The 15,421-nt window shown below is 41.9% G+C and overlaps 1 protein-coding gene across 1 annotated transcript in view; it reads right to left on the bottom strand.

The window, feature by feature from the left end:
• Window positions 1–367: 367 nt before the first annotated feature.
• The window catches only part of PGM5 (phosphoglucomutase 5), a 166,806-nt gene continuing 151,752 nt past the window's right edge, over window positions 368–15,421 (bottom strand). The window contains exon 11 of the mRNA XM_073634792.1: window positions 368–1,283. Within this exon, the coding sequence (XP_073490893.1) occupies window positions 1,194–1,283 (90 nt within the window). The 3' untranslated portion in view covers window positions 368–1,193. The remainder of the gene's footprint in view (window positions 1,284–15,421) is intronic.

Below are 15,421 nucleotides of genomic sequence, written 5' to 3' on the forward strand. Positions count from 1 at the left end.
TATATATATATATATATATATATCTACTGGAATTGACTACAAATCAATTTTTCCAAGCAACAAAAAAGCAAAGAACAAGTGATAACATCATCATTCGTATGATATGGTATTCAGAATTTCATGTAGAAAACACACGATTGTCATTTGTAAGGATTTGTTTAGAAGATGCTGATTATCATTATGGGTGGCCATCAACTGAAGTTCCCACCCTAAACCACTAAACCAAGTTTGTCAAGTGGGCTGGGTAGGGAATCGGCAGAGTCACCCATAGCTTCACAGGAATCAGGACAAAAAGCGAGCCATGTATGGCCAGCTTTACTTGTACTAAGAATCTGCTGGGAATAGGAATACAAGCCACGCTAGACAATTTCAAACATCATACTTTATTCAAATGATCAAATTAAAGTCCACCACCATTGAATGCTTTTTCTATATATACAGCACACTACCATCCACTTGAGAAAGTATTGTTGGCAGGCAAAATTCCATTGTAGCTTTACAGGTATGAATAGGTGCTTTTGTGCCACTGAAGTTTCAAAGTGTCTTAATTTTTTTTTGGTTTGGAAGAAAAAGGAAATCATCAGTTTAAAAAATAGTAAACACAGCGATTTATCACAGTGATACAAACATTAAATACAGTAATGTGCATATTTGTGGTGTGTATTTATTTCTCAGTCAATGGCTAGCGTGTCACAAAAAGTGTCATGTTTGAGCAAAGTTCAAAATGCTGATTCTGCATTGATCTTTCTTCAACAAAAGTGAAAAAGTGACTTAAACATTACAAGACCAATGGCTTCACGCAGTACTAATAAATGAATGTGTTCACCTTTATGTTGTCCAGAATTGAACCCCATGTGTTAAAAGTGTATGTGAGCACTATGTTCATGCCAATGGGAACCAGTAGCATTTTCCTTTCCCCTGCTACTCTTCATAGAAAAAAAATGCAGCTAAAATGAGACTGGATGTTTGAATAACACTTACACTTCTTTATAAACAAGGCTCATTATTTCATGACTAAAGGGTACACGATTGCTTTTTACATAGTATCTATGAGGAACATGAAACATTATTATAAATTCTTCTGGGAATAAACGTTTACTGAAAAATAATGTAGGTTATGTAACAAAACAGCATTAATCTGTCCCAATCACACACACTTGTCTTTGGCCCTGGGTGATTTTTGTAGGAAGTGTTCAAGTGATAACAGTAGGTCCTTTTCGGCCAGTCCTCTCATGAATCTGGGAAAGCTTCAAAGCAATAGCTATAAGAGGACCCAGGACAGCCTATGGAAAGAAAAGATTAATGGTAATATTATCATGTTACACATGCATTGTTGTTTCTTTGTTTTTAATATTTTTGTCCCTACCTCGCTCTTAGTTAGGAGATGCTCTGTATAGTTAGTCCCACACTCGTTTAGTGTGCCTGTAGCTTCTATTCTGAACACATGTATATCGCTGGAGCTGGCACATGGTTTTTTCACCTATCTAATGTTCACCTGTCAAGATTTGAACAGGTTTTCGATGAAAGCTTTCGAAAACCACGTTCCACGCAAGATGTCGTTTGGATTGAGTCACTGTCTGCCAACTCCACTGAGACTGAGTTATAGCTATCTCGCCACAACTGGATAAGTTATAGAAATCACAGTTTCATTGCTAAGACTGGGAGGCAAGACAAATATTGACACATCTAGAACATAACTATCTACTGCTTCTTCATGTGTACCCACCAACTAAAAGTGAGCATGTGCTTTGTCGAAGTCTCGCCAACTGTACATAGTTACCTCCTCTTTGCTTGCCTGTTTAGTCTTAATGATTGAAAATAGTCCTGTCCAGTGGCGGGCGCTCCATACGGGGCGCAGGGGTGCCCCCTCCCCTATCCATGCTTCCGGGCCCCTAATCTACATACAGGGCACCGGACACATGGATTTCAATTTTTTTTTGAAGCACATGATTAGAGCCTGAATTGGCTTAAAAAAAAAGGTGGGCTCAGGGGTGCAGAGCACTGTGCCCCAAGCCCACCCACTTGTGTGACAATAGCAAATTAATATTTGCTATTGTCTTCCTGCTTCTCCTCCCGGACAATCAGAAAGCTGGAGTAGCGCGATTAGCCGAGAGGAGAAGCTATTGTATTGGCCAGCACCAGGGGCGGGGAGGATGTACAGGGAGATCCATAAGATGGCCACCGTCATTGACTTTGCATCCATCATCTGCTCTGCATCACCGCCAAGAGCCTGAACGCATGAGTACCACCGACCGGGGGTCGGGTGTTCTGTTTGCCGCAACTGGAGGGGGTCGGGTGGTTTATTTGCCGCCCACACTCCAGCTGGCACACCAGCGGCCACTGGTCCGGTCTATAGTTCAAGTCAAAACTAAGAACTTACAAAAGGCTAAGGACCCTCTTACCTTACCTATGTTTCAGCACTGTTTGCCTGAGCAGCCAATAACCAGCAGCACCTTGAAGGAAAGGGAGTGATTCACATGCTGCCCCTTACCCAGAAGTATTGGGTATTTTTTTCTTACTCCTGAAGGATAACTGACAGAACAGAATGGTTCACAGGGAAGATAAGTATGTGCCATTAAAATGGACTTGGCAGAAAATCTACTGTATCCAAAACTAAAATAAATACTGCAGTCATTACAAAGCCAAATATTCATGTTCATTCCACACAATGACATTTTGATAACATCAAATAAACAAATAACTGAGATGTAAGCAAGCATTTTATCCTCATAACCTTTTGGGATGGGCAGAAACAAACTACTGAAAGACAATCTCACAAAGGTGTCTGATATTTAAGAAGCCAGTGAGAGATCTTTCTAACTAAAGCTGAACAACTGAACAAGCCAAATTTTATGAATAATTGCAGACATCGATTCAAAACATCCTACTTGTTGAAAGTTCTAATACAAAAAAATATCATTTGAGTGAGTAATGGCCTTTTAACAGTCAGGCTGCCACCCAGACAGTTGTTAAATGTATTCACACATACTGTACCTTACCAACAATTTTAACATGAGGTTTAATTTTTAATTATTGGCTTAGTGCCTCAAATAGCATTTTGTATATCTCAGATATCTCAGAATAGTTTATTTATGAATGTCATTAGAATTTTTTCTTCTGGGTAGCTTTTTTTCCCTGTGCTTATGCAACGCTTTTTAAAATTGAATTAGAGTTCTTCCTTACAAAGCTTATAACATTTGGCCTTTATACGAAGGATAATTTCACATGTGGGTTACTTCTACTAATGGGGGGCAAAGCCGATGGATTAGGGTGCACCTGTTTGTAACATGGGTAGAGAGGCAAACGTGGCTGCATGGCTGGCAAGATGTGAAGTGTATTTGTTGGTTGTCATGCTGAAAAATGTAGGCTGAAAAAAAACAGCAAACAAGTACACTTTGGTTCTAAAAATGGCATAGCTGCAAGAAAGCATTGGGATATCCATCTCTCTTGCTGCCTGCACAACTTAACACCACTCCACTGCATAGTAATCCCTGGGTGAAGTCTCTTCCAAAACTGACACTTCCAGGAGTGTCAAAATTTTATGTTCCCTGTGGCAGGGAATGGTTCCTTCCATTTGCAGCTCTATATGGGATGTTTAGATACTCTTGCTTATTATTGCTGACACGCATTATAGAATGTAATCTCATGCTGTGATTGGCCCACAGCTATCACATGGTACCTGGGCCAATCACAGTACCCTGTAGCATGTGATTAGCTGTAGCCAATCACAAGCTGTCATGAATGAAAGACATTCATGATAGCTAAAACTATTGAAACTGTGGGTTCGTGTAAGCAGTGAATGTTAGCAGTGAATCTAATTTAAAACTATAGGTGGGGAATCATTATGCTAAATTCTGACCATTATCAAAGCTAATATTACAAGCTATTGTTTAAAAAGGGCATAGAACCTGGGTAATGCTATAAAGGCCATATAGCAAAGCAAAAATATATTTAAAAAAAAAAATGCCATACAAGGGTCCTTTTAATGTGACCAAAGATGAGGGGACATCAAGCAAGAAGCAGCATGAGGCATGGACCCAATGGCTGGAGCTTACTTGACAGTTGGCTTCAGCGATGAGGAAAATGTAGATGAGGAGGTAACAGATCATCCATTGGTGTCACCGATTCGAGAGGAGAACAATTCTGGGGGAGAGGCAGAACAGCATTGTGTCCAGGGGCAGAAGTATTTTGCAGAGGACTGAGCTCCGCAGTATGGGACTTTTTTAGCATATCTGCCGCCGACAGCACTTTTCTGATCTGCACTTTTTGCTTGCATTGTTTCAACCATGGTAAAAGTACCAGCCATTTGGGAACCGCATGCAAGAGGAAACACATGACTCATGGCAGCACTCTGTGGCAGCTGAGCCTCAACGAGGCAAGTATGCTGCAAAGGGCCTATACTCCTCATTTTTTCTTACTTTCTGAATCCAGCTTGCCTCCACTACATTCTCCTGCTGCATCTGCTGCAACATCTTCAGCCTCTTGTGACATGGAGGGAAGTCTTACAAGGGGCTTTGGAGACTTAGGATATGCCATGTAAAGAAAGGACAAGGGTCATGGGGTCTTTTTAAGGGTAGTCAAGCCTTCTCCAACACCCACCCTACTGTCTCTAGCAGCATCTTTCCCAAGGCATGTATCTCTTCTGTAGCTGCTGGAACAAAAAAAAATGTTGCCTTTTTTCTCAGGCTCCAAACCGCCAGTGGGGTAAATCAGGCTTTGCAGCTCTGCCCATTCTAGCTCATAGAATCAGGCCCCTTCTGTGGGTTTTTGGCCTTTGCTACATTACAGTGGCAGGGACTCTACGGTGTATGTGCTCCCTAATGCCCAGGACCAGGCAGGGCTATGTTCATGTGGCATCAGCATTATGGTGGCATTTCGATGTAGAAGCGAGCCGTACACCCCCGTGTCTCTGTATCATAACCCTAAGCTGTCATACAGGTGCCTCCTGGTCCCACATTACATACACCTGCTCAAGATGCATTTTGAATGAGACACCACAGAGCAGTGTTCCCTCCCACCAGTCCAGCTTCACTCTGCAACCTATATCCAACCTATCTACCCAACTGGGTCCCGCTGGGCACCAGCACAGACCCCATGCGTGTGCATAATTAGCTCTTTTCTTTCCCGTACCATGTGGCTAGGTCCCTAGGGTCTCCTCCACATGGGTCCGGTCCTGATTCCTGGGTCCTGACCATTGAAACAGAAGGCTTCTGTTGAACAGACAGCGATACACCTGTACCGAAAGTCGGATATTTTTTTCGGTACATGTGTACTAGGTTTAAGCCCATTGTCAGTATGGCTGATATGATATCCCTCTTCTATAGGGAGCTTGCTAATTTATCTAAAAACCCCTTTATTGGCCCTTATAGGCCAGCTGACCTAAACTCAGAGGCCAGGCAGTGTATTATGGTTACAAAGCATTCCTGCATTAATTTGCGGTTACTGTGAACCTTAAACCCATTGTAGCAGCAAACCCAAATTCCAACAGCATTAAGCCTAATAAAACATAGCTTTTATCTTCAATGTGTACATTGTTTGCTTTCACTTTTACCACAAGCAGCCTTCAAAGAACATTTGAATAGTTTTTTTTTTTTTTTTTTACATTTTCATTGCAATTAAAGTGATTCTAAACCTTTTCAAGGGTTATACTTATCTGCTCCTTGCAATGGCTTTGTACAGAGCAGCCCTAATCCTCCTCTTCTGGTGTCCCCCACTGGTGCTCCTGTCAACTCCTGCCTTCTGAGTAACTCCTCTAGCAAGCCACTTGCGTGGGCTCACTCCGGAGCCCTGCTGCATACACCCATAGACACAGACAGCAGGATTTTGCCCCTCCCCTGCACCCTTTCATAGAATTTAATTGACAGCAGCAGGAGCCAATGCTATTAGTTTGCCCTGTGAGAAGGAAGAGAGAGAGGAGAGAGATACTGCTCTCTTGCACAGCACTCAGGTAATTATAAGAAAGGGGGCTGGGGGGGGGGGGGGGATCCTGGACATAGAGGGTTTTTTACCTGTATGCAGAATATGCATGAAGGTAAAAAACCTTAAGGCTTTAGAACCACTTTAAGCAAATGCCTAAATGGTATTTAATATGCAATATATAACAGACTCTAACAAGTAGGAAGACATATTAAAATTGCATTTCTTTCTCTAATCTGTTATTCCGCATTTACAATCCACATCCCTTCAATAAAGGCTTTTAGCAATCCCATAAAAAGATATCACAACATGAGACAGCCATATCCTCTGCCGGATATTAAAGGACATTTCGTTTACCTGCCAACATTCATGATACTGGGCTTACAATTGTTGTAAGTCAGACAAGAGTGTAATTATATATCTCAATGATGACATTTATTTCTGCTTAAAGTCTTTATCTGTTCTTATACTGCAGCTGAGTTCAGACCTTTGGTATATGACCCAATAATCCACATTTTGGCAAGTCTTTTATCCCACATTCACTTTGTAGGGCAACAGTATGTACTTATTGCCTTTATGAATACAGAATGTGTAATTAAAATATAATTGTCTCCAATGTTGTCAGTAGCAGTATGTTGTTTTTGCACTTTTGCCTGTATTTAAGTAATATTTCACCCAGCTCCAATTACTTGTCTACAGAAGACTGTTAATTCTAATTGCCAGATAGGGTTATTGTCTACATATTTAGAGAGATTTCCTCTTACTTCCTGTTTTGTCTCTGGAAGTTAAGGGATATCTTGCCAATAGGACACATAAACAAATCTAAGATAGCATTTAACCATTTCCTACTCTATGCACTTGGTGACAAATCACGCCAAATTAAGAAGTCATTTGACTTCTAGTGGTTGAACGGGGGTGATGCCTGTAGCTGCAGGCATCACCCCAGTACCGTTGACTATCGGCTCTCTTGTAAAAGCAATTGTAGAGGCTAACTAGCTGCTCAATTGTTGTTATAAGCAGCGGGAGGGGACAATCCCCCTCCCACTGCATTCCGTGGCACTGTCGGGCTCTCCCGGAGGGACCCAAGCTACCAACTGGCATGTCTACCGGCTAGTCGGAGATGCATACAAAGCTGGGATTGGCTTTGATCCAAACTCTGCTATGGTAACCCGGAAGCAATGACATGACATCACTTCCAATTTACCCAGATGTCAATGGCGCCTTTTTAAAAAAAATCAAAAGTATTCAAAAACACTGATCTTGGTGTTTTGAATGCTTTCAAGGGCAGAGGAGGGATTTGGGGTCTTATAGACTCCAGATCCCTCCATAAAGAGTGCCTGTCACATGCCTATTGCTGTCACAAAGGATGCTTACATTCTGTGTGACAGCAATAAAAGTTTTAAAAAATAAATAAATAAATAAGGCAACAGTGTCAAAAAGAAAATTAAAACATTAATAGTGAAAAAAAATTAGTGCACCCGTCCCACATGCTAGCGTGCAAAGTTGAATGGGTGAGTTGGTCCTGCCCACATGCAATCAGTGATTGTCCCACACATGTGAGGCATTGCCATGAACATTAGATCATGGACAGTAATTCTAGCAATAGACCTCCTCTGTAAATCTAAAGTGGTAGCATGTAAAGGCTTTTAAAATGCTGCATATGGATAGTAACATTTATGCCGCCAAGTGTGACATGCTTGGTATCTATTTACTCGGCATAACATCATCTTTTATATTTTACAAAAAAAATGTATTGTGTTTTTTTGCATTAAAATTCAAAAAAGTGTATTTTTTCCCAAAAAATTGCATTTGAAAAACCACTGCACAAATACTGTGTAATATAAAAATTGCAAAACCCACCAATTTATTTTGTAAAGCCTCTGCTTAAAAAAAAAACACTGTATATTATGTTTGGGGGTTCTAAGTAATTTTATAACAAAAAAAAACCTGATTGTTACATGTAAACAAAAAGTGCCAGAAAGGGCCTGGTCTTCAAGTGGCTTGTCTAGATCTTCTGTGTTGTAATAGTGAATCCAGTGTGCTTCCATCAAAGAAGTAATAATGACCCCTACGGCATCCCAACTGGTCCATATTCATGACTGGCTACACCCGGTTGCAAACGAACGCTTGTACCACTACGGAGGGAGCCATTGCTTCCTCTTTGGAAACCCTACACAATATTATCTATAGATGCCATGTCCCAGCTCGTCCAGGCATGTCAATGCTAGTTACCTCTCTTTCCCTATTTTGGCCGGTCATCTCGAAAATTTCCAAAGACTCATGGTCAACTTCCCCCAACAACCCCCTGTGGTTCAATCCTAACCTGCAGGAACTATACTCCTTATACCCCCTTTCTTAGCAGCATAAACAATATGGATGTGCACCCTATGAAGAATTGGTTAATTGTCTATCTTTCAGTTTTTGTGGCGCTCCCTCTAATTATATTGTGGTCATGCCTGAGCATTATTATCACTGCTCACCCTCTCCTATAAACCACAAGGGCGCATAGCACGTACAATAGACTGTAGATAGTACTCTGCTTGCATCTCCTATTTGAATCCCTTTAATTGACTTGACGGGTATGACATAGATAAACATACATGATCAGGACTCATGGATGCAGACCAGCTATCTTTGCGATCTACATTGGTGAATCCCTTTGCGTTTGCCCTATTTAAATATAATGGGCCACCATGGACCACCACTGATGGTTATATCTAGAGATGGCTCGATAGAGACTAATTACTGTGTGGATGCATAACTTCTCCTCTCCTTCCTCTTTCTTCCTTTTCCTATATCCCTTCCCTCTATTGCTCTTCCTTTTTCGATTGATGTTTGAAATGTACTCCCTATTTTATCATTGCACTGATGCCTGTTATCTATGGTAAACGGAATAAAGAGTGACTTATATAAATGTTACCTATACTAAACAGATGTTACATCGTAGGAAATAGGGACATCAATCGTGTTTAATATTTGCACTCGCATATTTATTTTCATTAATGCTCCAAATCTATTGGCTGCAAATCTAAGAGTTTGTGAGCTAAGGACTTCAAAGGTATATAAAAGAAGCTTGCTACATATACGAAGCGGTAAACAAACAACAGGCGTCAATTTGGACACACATAGACGGGGATAATCTCCTTCATACAGATTAGTTGGGTGGGCGTGTATGAGGAATGGACGGCAATAAGAAGGAGTCCTCGCACGCCACCTAGATGTCCAGATGAAGCTACACATTTTGGTCTTGTGAAACGCGTTGACGTCACTCCGTCCGGACGTCATGCCCGCTGTCATCCCCCATTGGGGCTAGCCGGCTCACTCATCGAGGGAGCGTTCCGACCTGCTGTTCGGAACAACCGTGTAGGAGGAAATAGGCGCATTTAGATGGCCGGCCATCCACCCACTTGAGGAGTGCTCTCTGGAGTGCGGAGATCCCGCAGGAAGTATCGGGTACTATGTGCAGTGGCAAGTGGTGCAGACAACAGCATAGGTGACATTACGCTTCGGCAGTATCTGAGGACTTCCATACAGGACCCAAAAGTGGTAACGTACTTGACCACCTTATTGTATGTCTCTGCTCATTATACTATATGCCAGCCACTGTTCCATACTACGTACTAGTACTTACCCGGTCATATCCAGAGTACCATCTCGCTCATTGAAGCAATATGTTATACATATCCTTGGACTTTTTGCAACTCCAGCACCACCATTATACATCCATGGCCATATATTTCCCATCTACTTGTTGATTGGAGTCTGACATCAGGGCTTACATCAGCGCCCCACTCCACGGCTTCTAACTCTCTCTTCTGTCCTACCCCATTTTCTCTTTTTTCCACTCCTTCTTCACCTCACCCCCCACCCCCCCTCCTTCCCCTTTTCCCTCCCCCCCTTCCATTTACCCAGGTTTGAGCCACCCGTGGGGGGAATGATGTCTGCTTAACAACCTTACTCAGCACTAGCTGAACACTCCTCATTGTATTAGGTTGCGCTGACATCAATTGCCTATCGGTTATGCTCTCTTATCCACATGTATTATATATCTTTGTACCTCAATAAACACTTGTTTGTATACATATACATTTAGTTAGATTGCCTTTCCTTTGAGCCCCACTTTCCCTTGGTCCCCCTCCTGTTTGGGACAATTGTTGTTGTGCAGGAACTATACTCACTGCCTGACCCGCAACGCTGGTATTCTAAAGGGGTTAAATATCTATGTCACTTATATAATGCACAGGGTTTTCAGTCCTTTCATCAAATGCGTACTGACTTTGACCTACCATGTACTTACCTGTTCTACTATTACCAACTCTGACATGCTGTTCGTGCCCAGTTTGGCTCTCTAGACAACCTTCTCACAGTACCCCCACTGGGGAAACTGCTAAGACATCCAGACCCAACTAAGCTTATTTCCACATACTATGCTGCTCTCACTACTGACTGTAACCCTAGATTCCAGGTGGCACAGATAAAATGGATTTCCATGGACATTCCTTTCATGGAAGATGACTGGTCAGAATTTAGCGACACATATAATTCCTCTGTTATATCCTCTAGGGACCGCATTATAGACAATAACATTTTTCACCATTCTCACCTTACCCCTGCCAGGCTGCATAGAATGGGGTTGTCCCCCTCTGCTGAATGATTTAGAGGATGTGGTCAAACTGCTGACTTCCTACACTGTTTCTGGATGTGTCCAGTGGTTCAAGACTTCTAGGTGGATATAGGTTCCTTTATCTCCTCTGCAGTAGGTCTCCCAAACATTATACACCCCATGAACTACCTTCTGGGCACCTTTGGTGACCTGCCTATACCCTCTTATGCTAAGAGACTACTCTGTGTCTTGTACTTTTATGCAAACAAGTCTATCTTGTTATCATGGAAGGGACTCTCTACTGTTGTATAAACTCACATTTTAGATTAAAAAAAGACCTCACATTTTTCAAAAAATATAGAGCAGATGGATAGCTAGCCCTCTGACCCTTACTCCAATATGAATACATTGCTACCTTAGTCTTTGGTCGTGCCAAATACCCTATCCTTTTGACTTCAATTGCTACCATATAAAGTTTGAGAATTGGTTATCTGTTCAATTCTTATAACTATGCATTTAATAACTACAAGAGTCATCTGAATTGATATTTGTTTATTACCTGTATGAGTGTGTAGTTCTGTGAGCCATGGCCAGATTTGAGGATGAGGTGACATAAGGCACATCAAAGGTCCCTCTTCCAGGCATATTGATATAATTTTAAAACAAGTGTAAAAAGCCATCAAAGCCCATCTTCATGCATTATAATGCCTTAATTCACACTGTTCCTCCATTCAGCAGGATAGTGTTGGGCTAATGGTTTGCGCCGAGCAAACGTTCGGCCCAAACATCATCTGTTCGGTGAACACCCGAATTTGCGGGATGCTCGGTGGGGTGTTCACCTGCCGAGCACCTAACAACGCACTGCGTGCTGCACAGTGCATTCTAGGACCCTAATTGGATGAAGCCTTGCACCTGACTACCAATTAGGCACAGAGCACTGTCAGAGCCCTGACTGGACAAAGTGATGATGACTTTGTCCAATCCAAGATCAGTCCTCATAGTCCCACCCCACACTATAAAAGGTTCCTTCCCATAGGATCCTTTTGCAGTGTTGTTGGAGTGGAGATAGATAGAGCAGGGCTCAGTATGCTACTAATGAGTTAGTGTGTACACTTGTGAATCTGAGAGCAGAGTGTTAGTGTAGTGTTAGTATAGTTTGTCCGTATAGTGTAGTGTGAGTATAGTGTGAGTACAGTGGAACCTTGGATTACGAGCATAATCTGTTCCAGGACAATGCTTGTAATCCAAAGCACTTGCATATCAATGCGAGTTTCCCCATAGAAGTCAATGGAAACGAAGATAATTTGTTCCACATTGACTTCTATGGCATGCAATACCGCATGTGGCCAGAGGTGGGGGGGCACCGGAGAGACTCAGAAATACTCAAAGACCGCTCGGCTGCACTCGGAAACCCTCAGAAAGGCTCAGAGTATTTCCAAGTGTTTCCAAGTATTTCTGGGGGGCTCCGAGCGGTTTCAAACGGCTCAGAGTGTCACCGGCGCCCCCGCACCTCTGGCCAAATGCGGTACTGCACACCACAGAGGTTTAAATCCTGCGTGTTTTGCGAGACAACACTCCCAGTCAGGATTTTTTAAAAATAATTGCTCGTATTGTAAAACACTCATTAACAGCGTTACTCACAAACCGAGGTTCCACTGTACAGTGTGTCAGAATAGTGTGTCAGTATAGTGTGGTGTCAGTGTCCCTTTTTTTGGTTGCTGCGTGTATTTTTTTCTCTTTTTGTTGCCTGCCTGCTCCTTTTTTTTTTTCAAATTGACTTCGGCAGTTTTTCTGACTGCTAAGGCTGATGCGCACTATAAGAAAATCGGACGAACATTTTCATCCAAAAGAATTTTCATACAATTTTTGTTTAGTGTACACAACTTTCGACAGCTGATTCTGATTTTTTTGATAGATTTTACATTTCTGTCAGCGTCAGTCCTCATCTTAAAGTATACCATACAACACATTTTTCATTTAATAAAGTGCATCCAATCCCACATTTCCCAGTTTCTATTGAGTTTGGGTAAAAAGCCCCCCATTTAGTCTAGGAGGCCAAAATGAAGAGGCAGACGTTCCCATGCCACTATGAGGGGGCCAGCAGCATCCGTCTCCACAGGCAAAGGTGGACGTGGTCCGTCCTCAGACCGGGCACATTTGAATCTGTTTAGTGATGTTGCCCATGCTATCCAGCCGCAGCATGCAGAGGAGGTGGTGGACTGGCTTACTAAACCATCCTCATCCTCCTCATCCTCTATCACCTAAGCTGAGACTAGTGCGCAGTCCACCACAGCTGCCAGAGCGGCTTATTCTGCCTCCCTGTCCACAGCTACTCCTGCCAAAGCCCCAGCATCATGCATGAAAGAGTCAGCTGAATTATTTGAACACAGCGTCAGCCACTTGCTTCTTGATGATGCACAGGCATTACTTGATTCTGATGTTGGTTCTGAGGTTGAGAAAAGGAGTAACATGAGCCTACAGAGAGGGGAGAACACTGATAAACAACAAATTGGCAGTCATGTTCCCCCAGCCACAGTGTATTGCCAAGTTGGCTCCAGTGATGATGAGGATGGAGGGGATGATGATAATGAGGTCACTGACTTTTATCTAAATCTTGACCTGAGTGTACTATAATTTGGCTTCTTCACATAAGGCTTGCTTACTTTGGTGCAAAAATGTGTTATTTCCATCCAAAGTCTGCCACAGAGACACCAGAATTTATCCCAAAAATCTCTAATCTTGTGGCCTCATCATACAGACTGGCTCCCCAAGTTGTTGTTTCCAAAATAAAGAAAGCTTGCACGGTACAGATGCCCCACTTTACAGGCAGAATAAGACTAAGGGGACCCGCCCAGGCACTATCTTTAACCACTTAAGGACCGGAAGATTTTCCCCCTTAATGACTCGGCCTTATCATGCGATACGGCACTGCGCCATTTTAACTGACAATTGCGCGTTCCTAAGACTCTGTACCAAAGCAAAATTGACATCCTTCTTTTCCCCACGAATAGAGCTTTTTTTGGTGGTATTTGATCACTTTTGTATAAAAATTACTAAAGCGCTCATGTGAATAATTGTATCAAATTGTGAACCAAAAATTATATTAATATGAACAAATGATAGTGACTGCTATTATTGTGTTATGTGCTGATATCACAAAAGAGTGAATATATGAAAAAAGTTAATAAAGCGCTACCATCAACCTTAATATAGCACAGTGATCCAATAAATATGATCCAATAAAAGATGAGATCCTATAAAAAATAAATAAACTAATCATATATATGTATCCAGTAAACCACACTGAATATAAATTAATTACCGTTCTTCCAAAATGCTTATAGATTTCTGGAGATACTGGGAAAAAGCCAAATACCACTCATTTGTAAGATAAAACACTAAGAGCCCTTTCACACTGGGGCGGTTTGCAGGCGCTGCTTGCATTTCAGTGTGAAAGCCCCGAGGGCTTTCACCCTGGAGCGATGCGCTGGCAGGACGGTAAAAAAAGTCCTGCCAGCAGCATCTTCGGAGCGGTGAAGGAGCGGTGTGTATACCGCTCCTTTACCGCTCCTGCCCATTGAAATCAATGGGACGGCGCGGCTATACCGCCGGCAAAGCGCCTCTGCAGAGGCACTTTGCGGTGGTATTTAACCCTTTCTCGGCCGCTAGCGGGGGGTAAAACCACCCCGCTAGCGGGCGCATACCGACGGTAAAACGCCGCTAATAATAGTGGCGTTTTACCGCCGACGCCGCCCCAGTGTGAAAGGGCTCAAAAGGACAACGATACCCAAATGATCAGGTGTGTAGTCTCTGATGATGTTCACATGTGATGGATTGCTTTCAAACCTTCATTGCTTTCAATCCTTCATAGATCGATATTGCTCAAACAAAAGAAAGGACATACCTCCTTGCGCAAATAAATAAACTAAAAACAACATGTGGGTAATAACACACAGTTGCACTCTACAAGCATTTTGGAAGAAGAGTAATTCATTTATATTCAGTGTGGTTTCCTGGATACATATATATGATTAGTTTATTTATTTTTTATAGGATCACATCTTTTATTGTATCATATTTATTGGATCACTGTGCTATATTAAGGTTGATGGTAGCGCTTTATTAACTTTTTATATATTTGATCACTTCTGTGGTTTTTATTATTTGCGCTATGAACAAAAAGTAAAACAATTTTGTAAAACAAGCAATATTTTTTACTTTTTGCTATAATAAATATCCCCCCAAAATTTCATAAAAACGAATTTCTTCTTTCTTTATATATTTTTCTACATGTTTTTGGTAAAAAAAATAAGCGTATATTGTTCGGTTTGCGCAAAAGTTATAGTATCTACAAAATAGGGAATAGATTTATGGTATTTTTATTATTATTTTTTTTAGTAATGGTGGTGATCTACGATTTTTAGCGGGACTGCGACATTGCAGCAGACAGATCAGACACCTAACTGACACTTTTTTGGGAACCAGTGACATTATTACAGTAATCAGTCAGTGCTAAAAATATGGGGTTAACATTAGGGGCGATCAAAGGAGTAAGTGTTCTAACTGTATGGGGGGAACAATCGCGGATGGTTGGTAGACATCGAGTCCGCCCCATCCGCTGATTGGCTCCCCCCGATTGTCCACGTGTGCTCACAAACTACAATTCTCAAGCTGACGAACAATGACGGCAATTCACGGGATTGAGCCAACCTGCCGCAGTACAATGACGGCGGCTGGTTGGCAAGTAGTTAAATGATTTTTTTTCATTTTTATTTTTACACTTTAAGCATCATTAAAATCACTGATCCCTTAAAAACAATCTTTAAAAAAAAACTTGCATATAAGCCTTCAAAATGGGCACTTTTGATTCTTCAAGTTTGGGTACCATAGGCTTCAATGGGT

The sequence above is a fragment of the Aquarana catesbeiana genome, linkage group LG01, assembly GCF_042186555.1.
Source record: "Aquarana catesbeiana isolate 2022-GZ linkage group LG01, ASM4218655v1, whole genome shotgun sequence".
NCBI classification, from domain to species: Eukaryota; Metazoa; Chordata; class Amphibia; order Anura; family Ranidae; genus Aquarana; species Aquarana catesbeiana.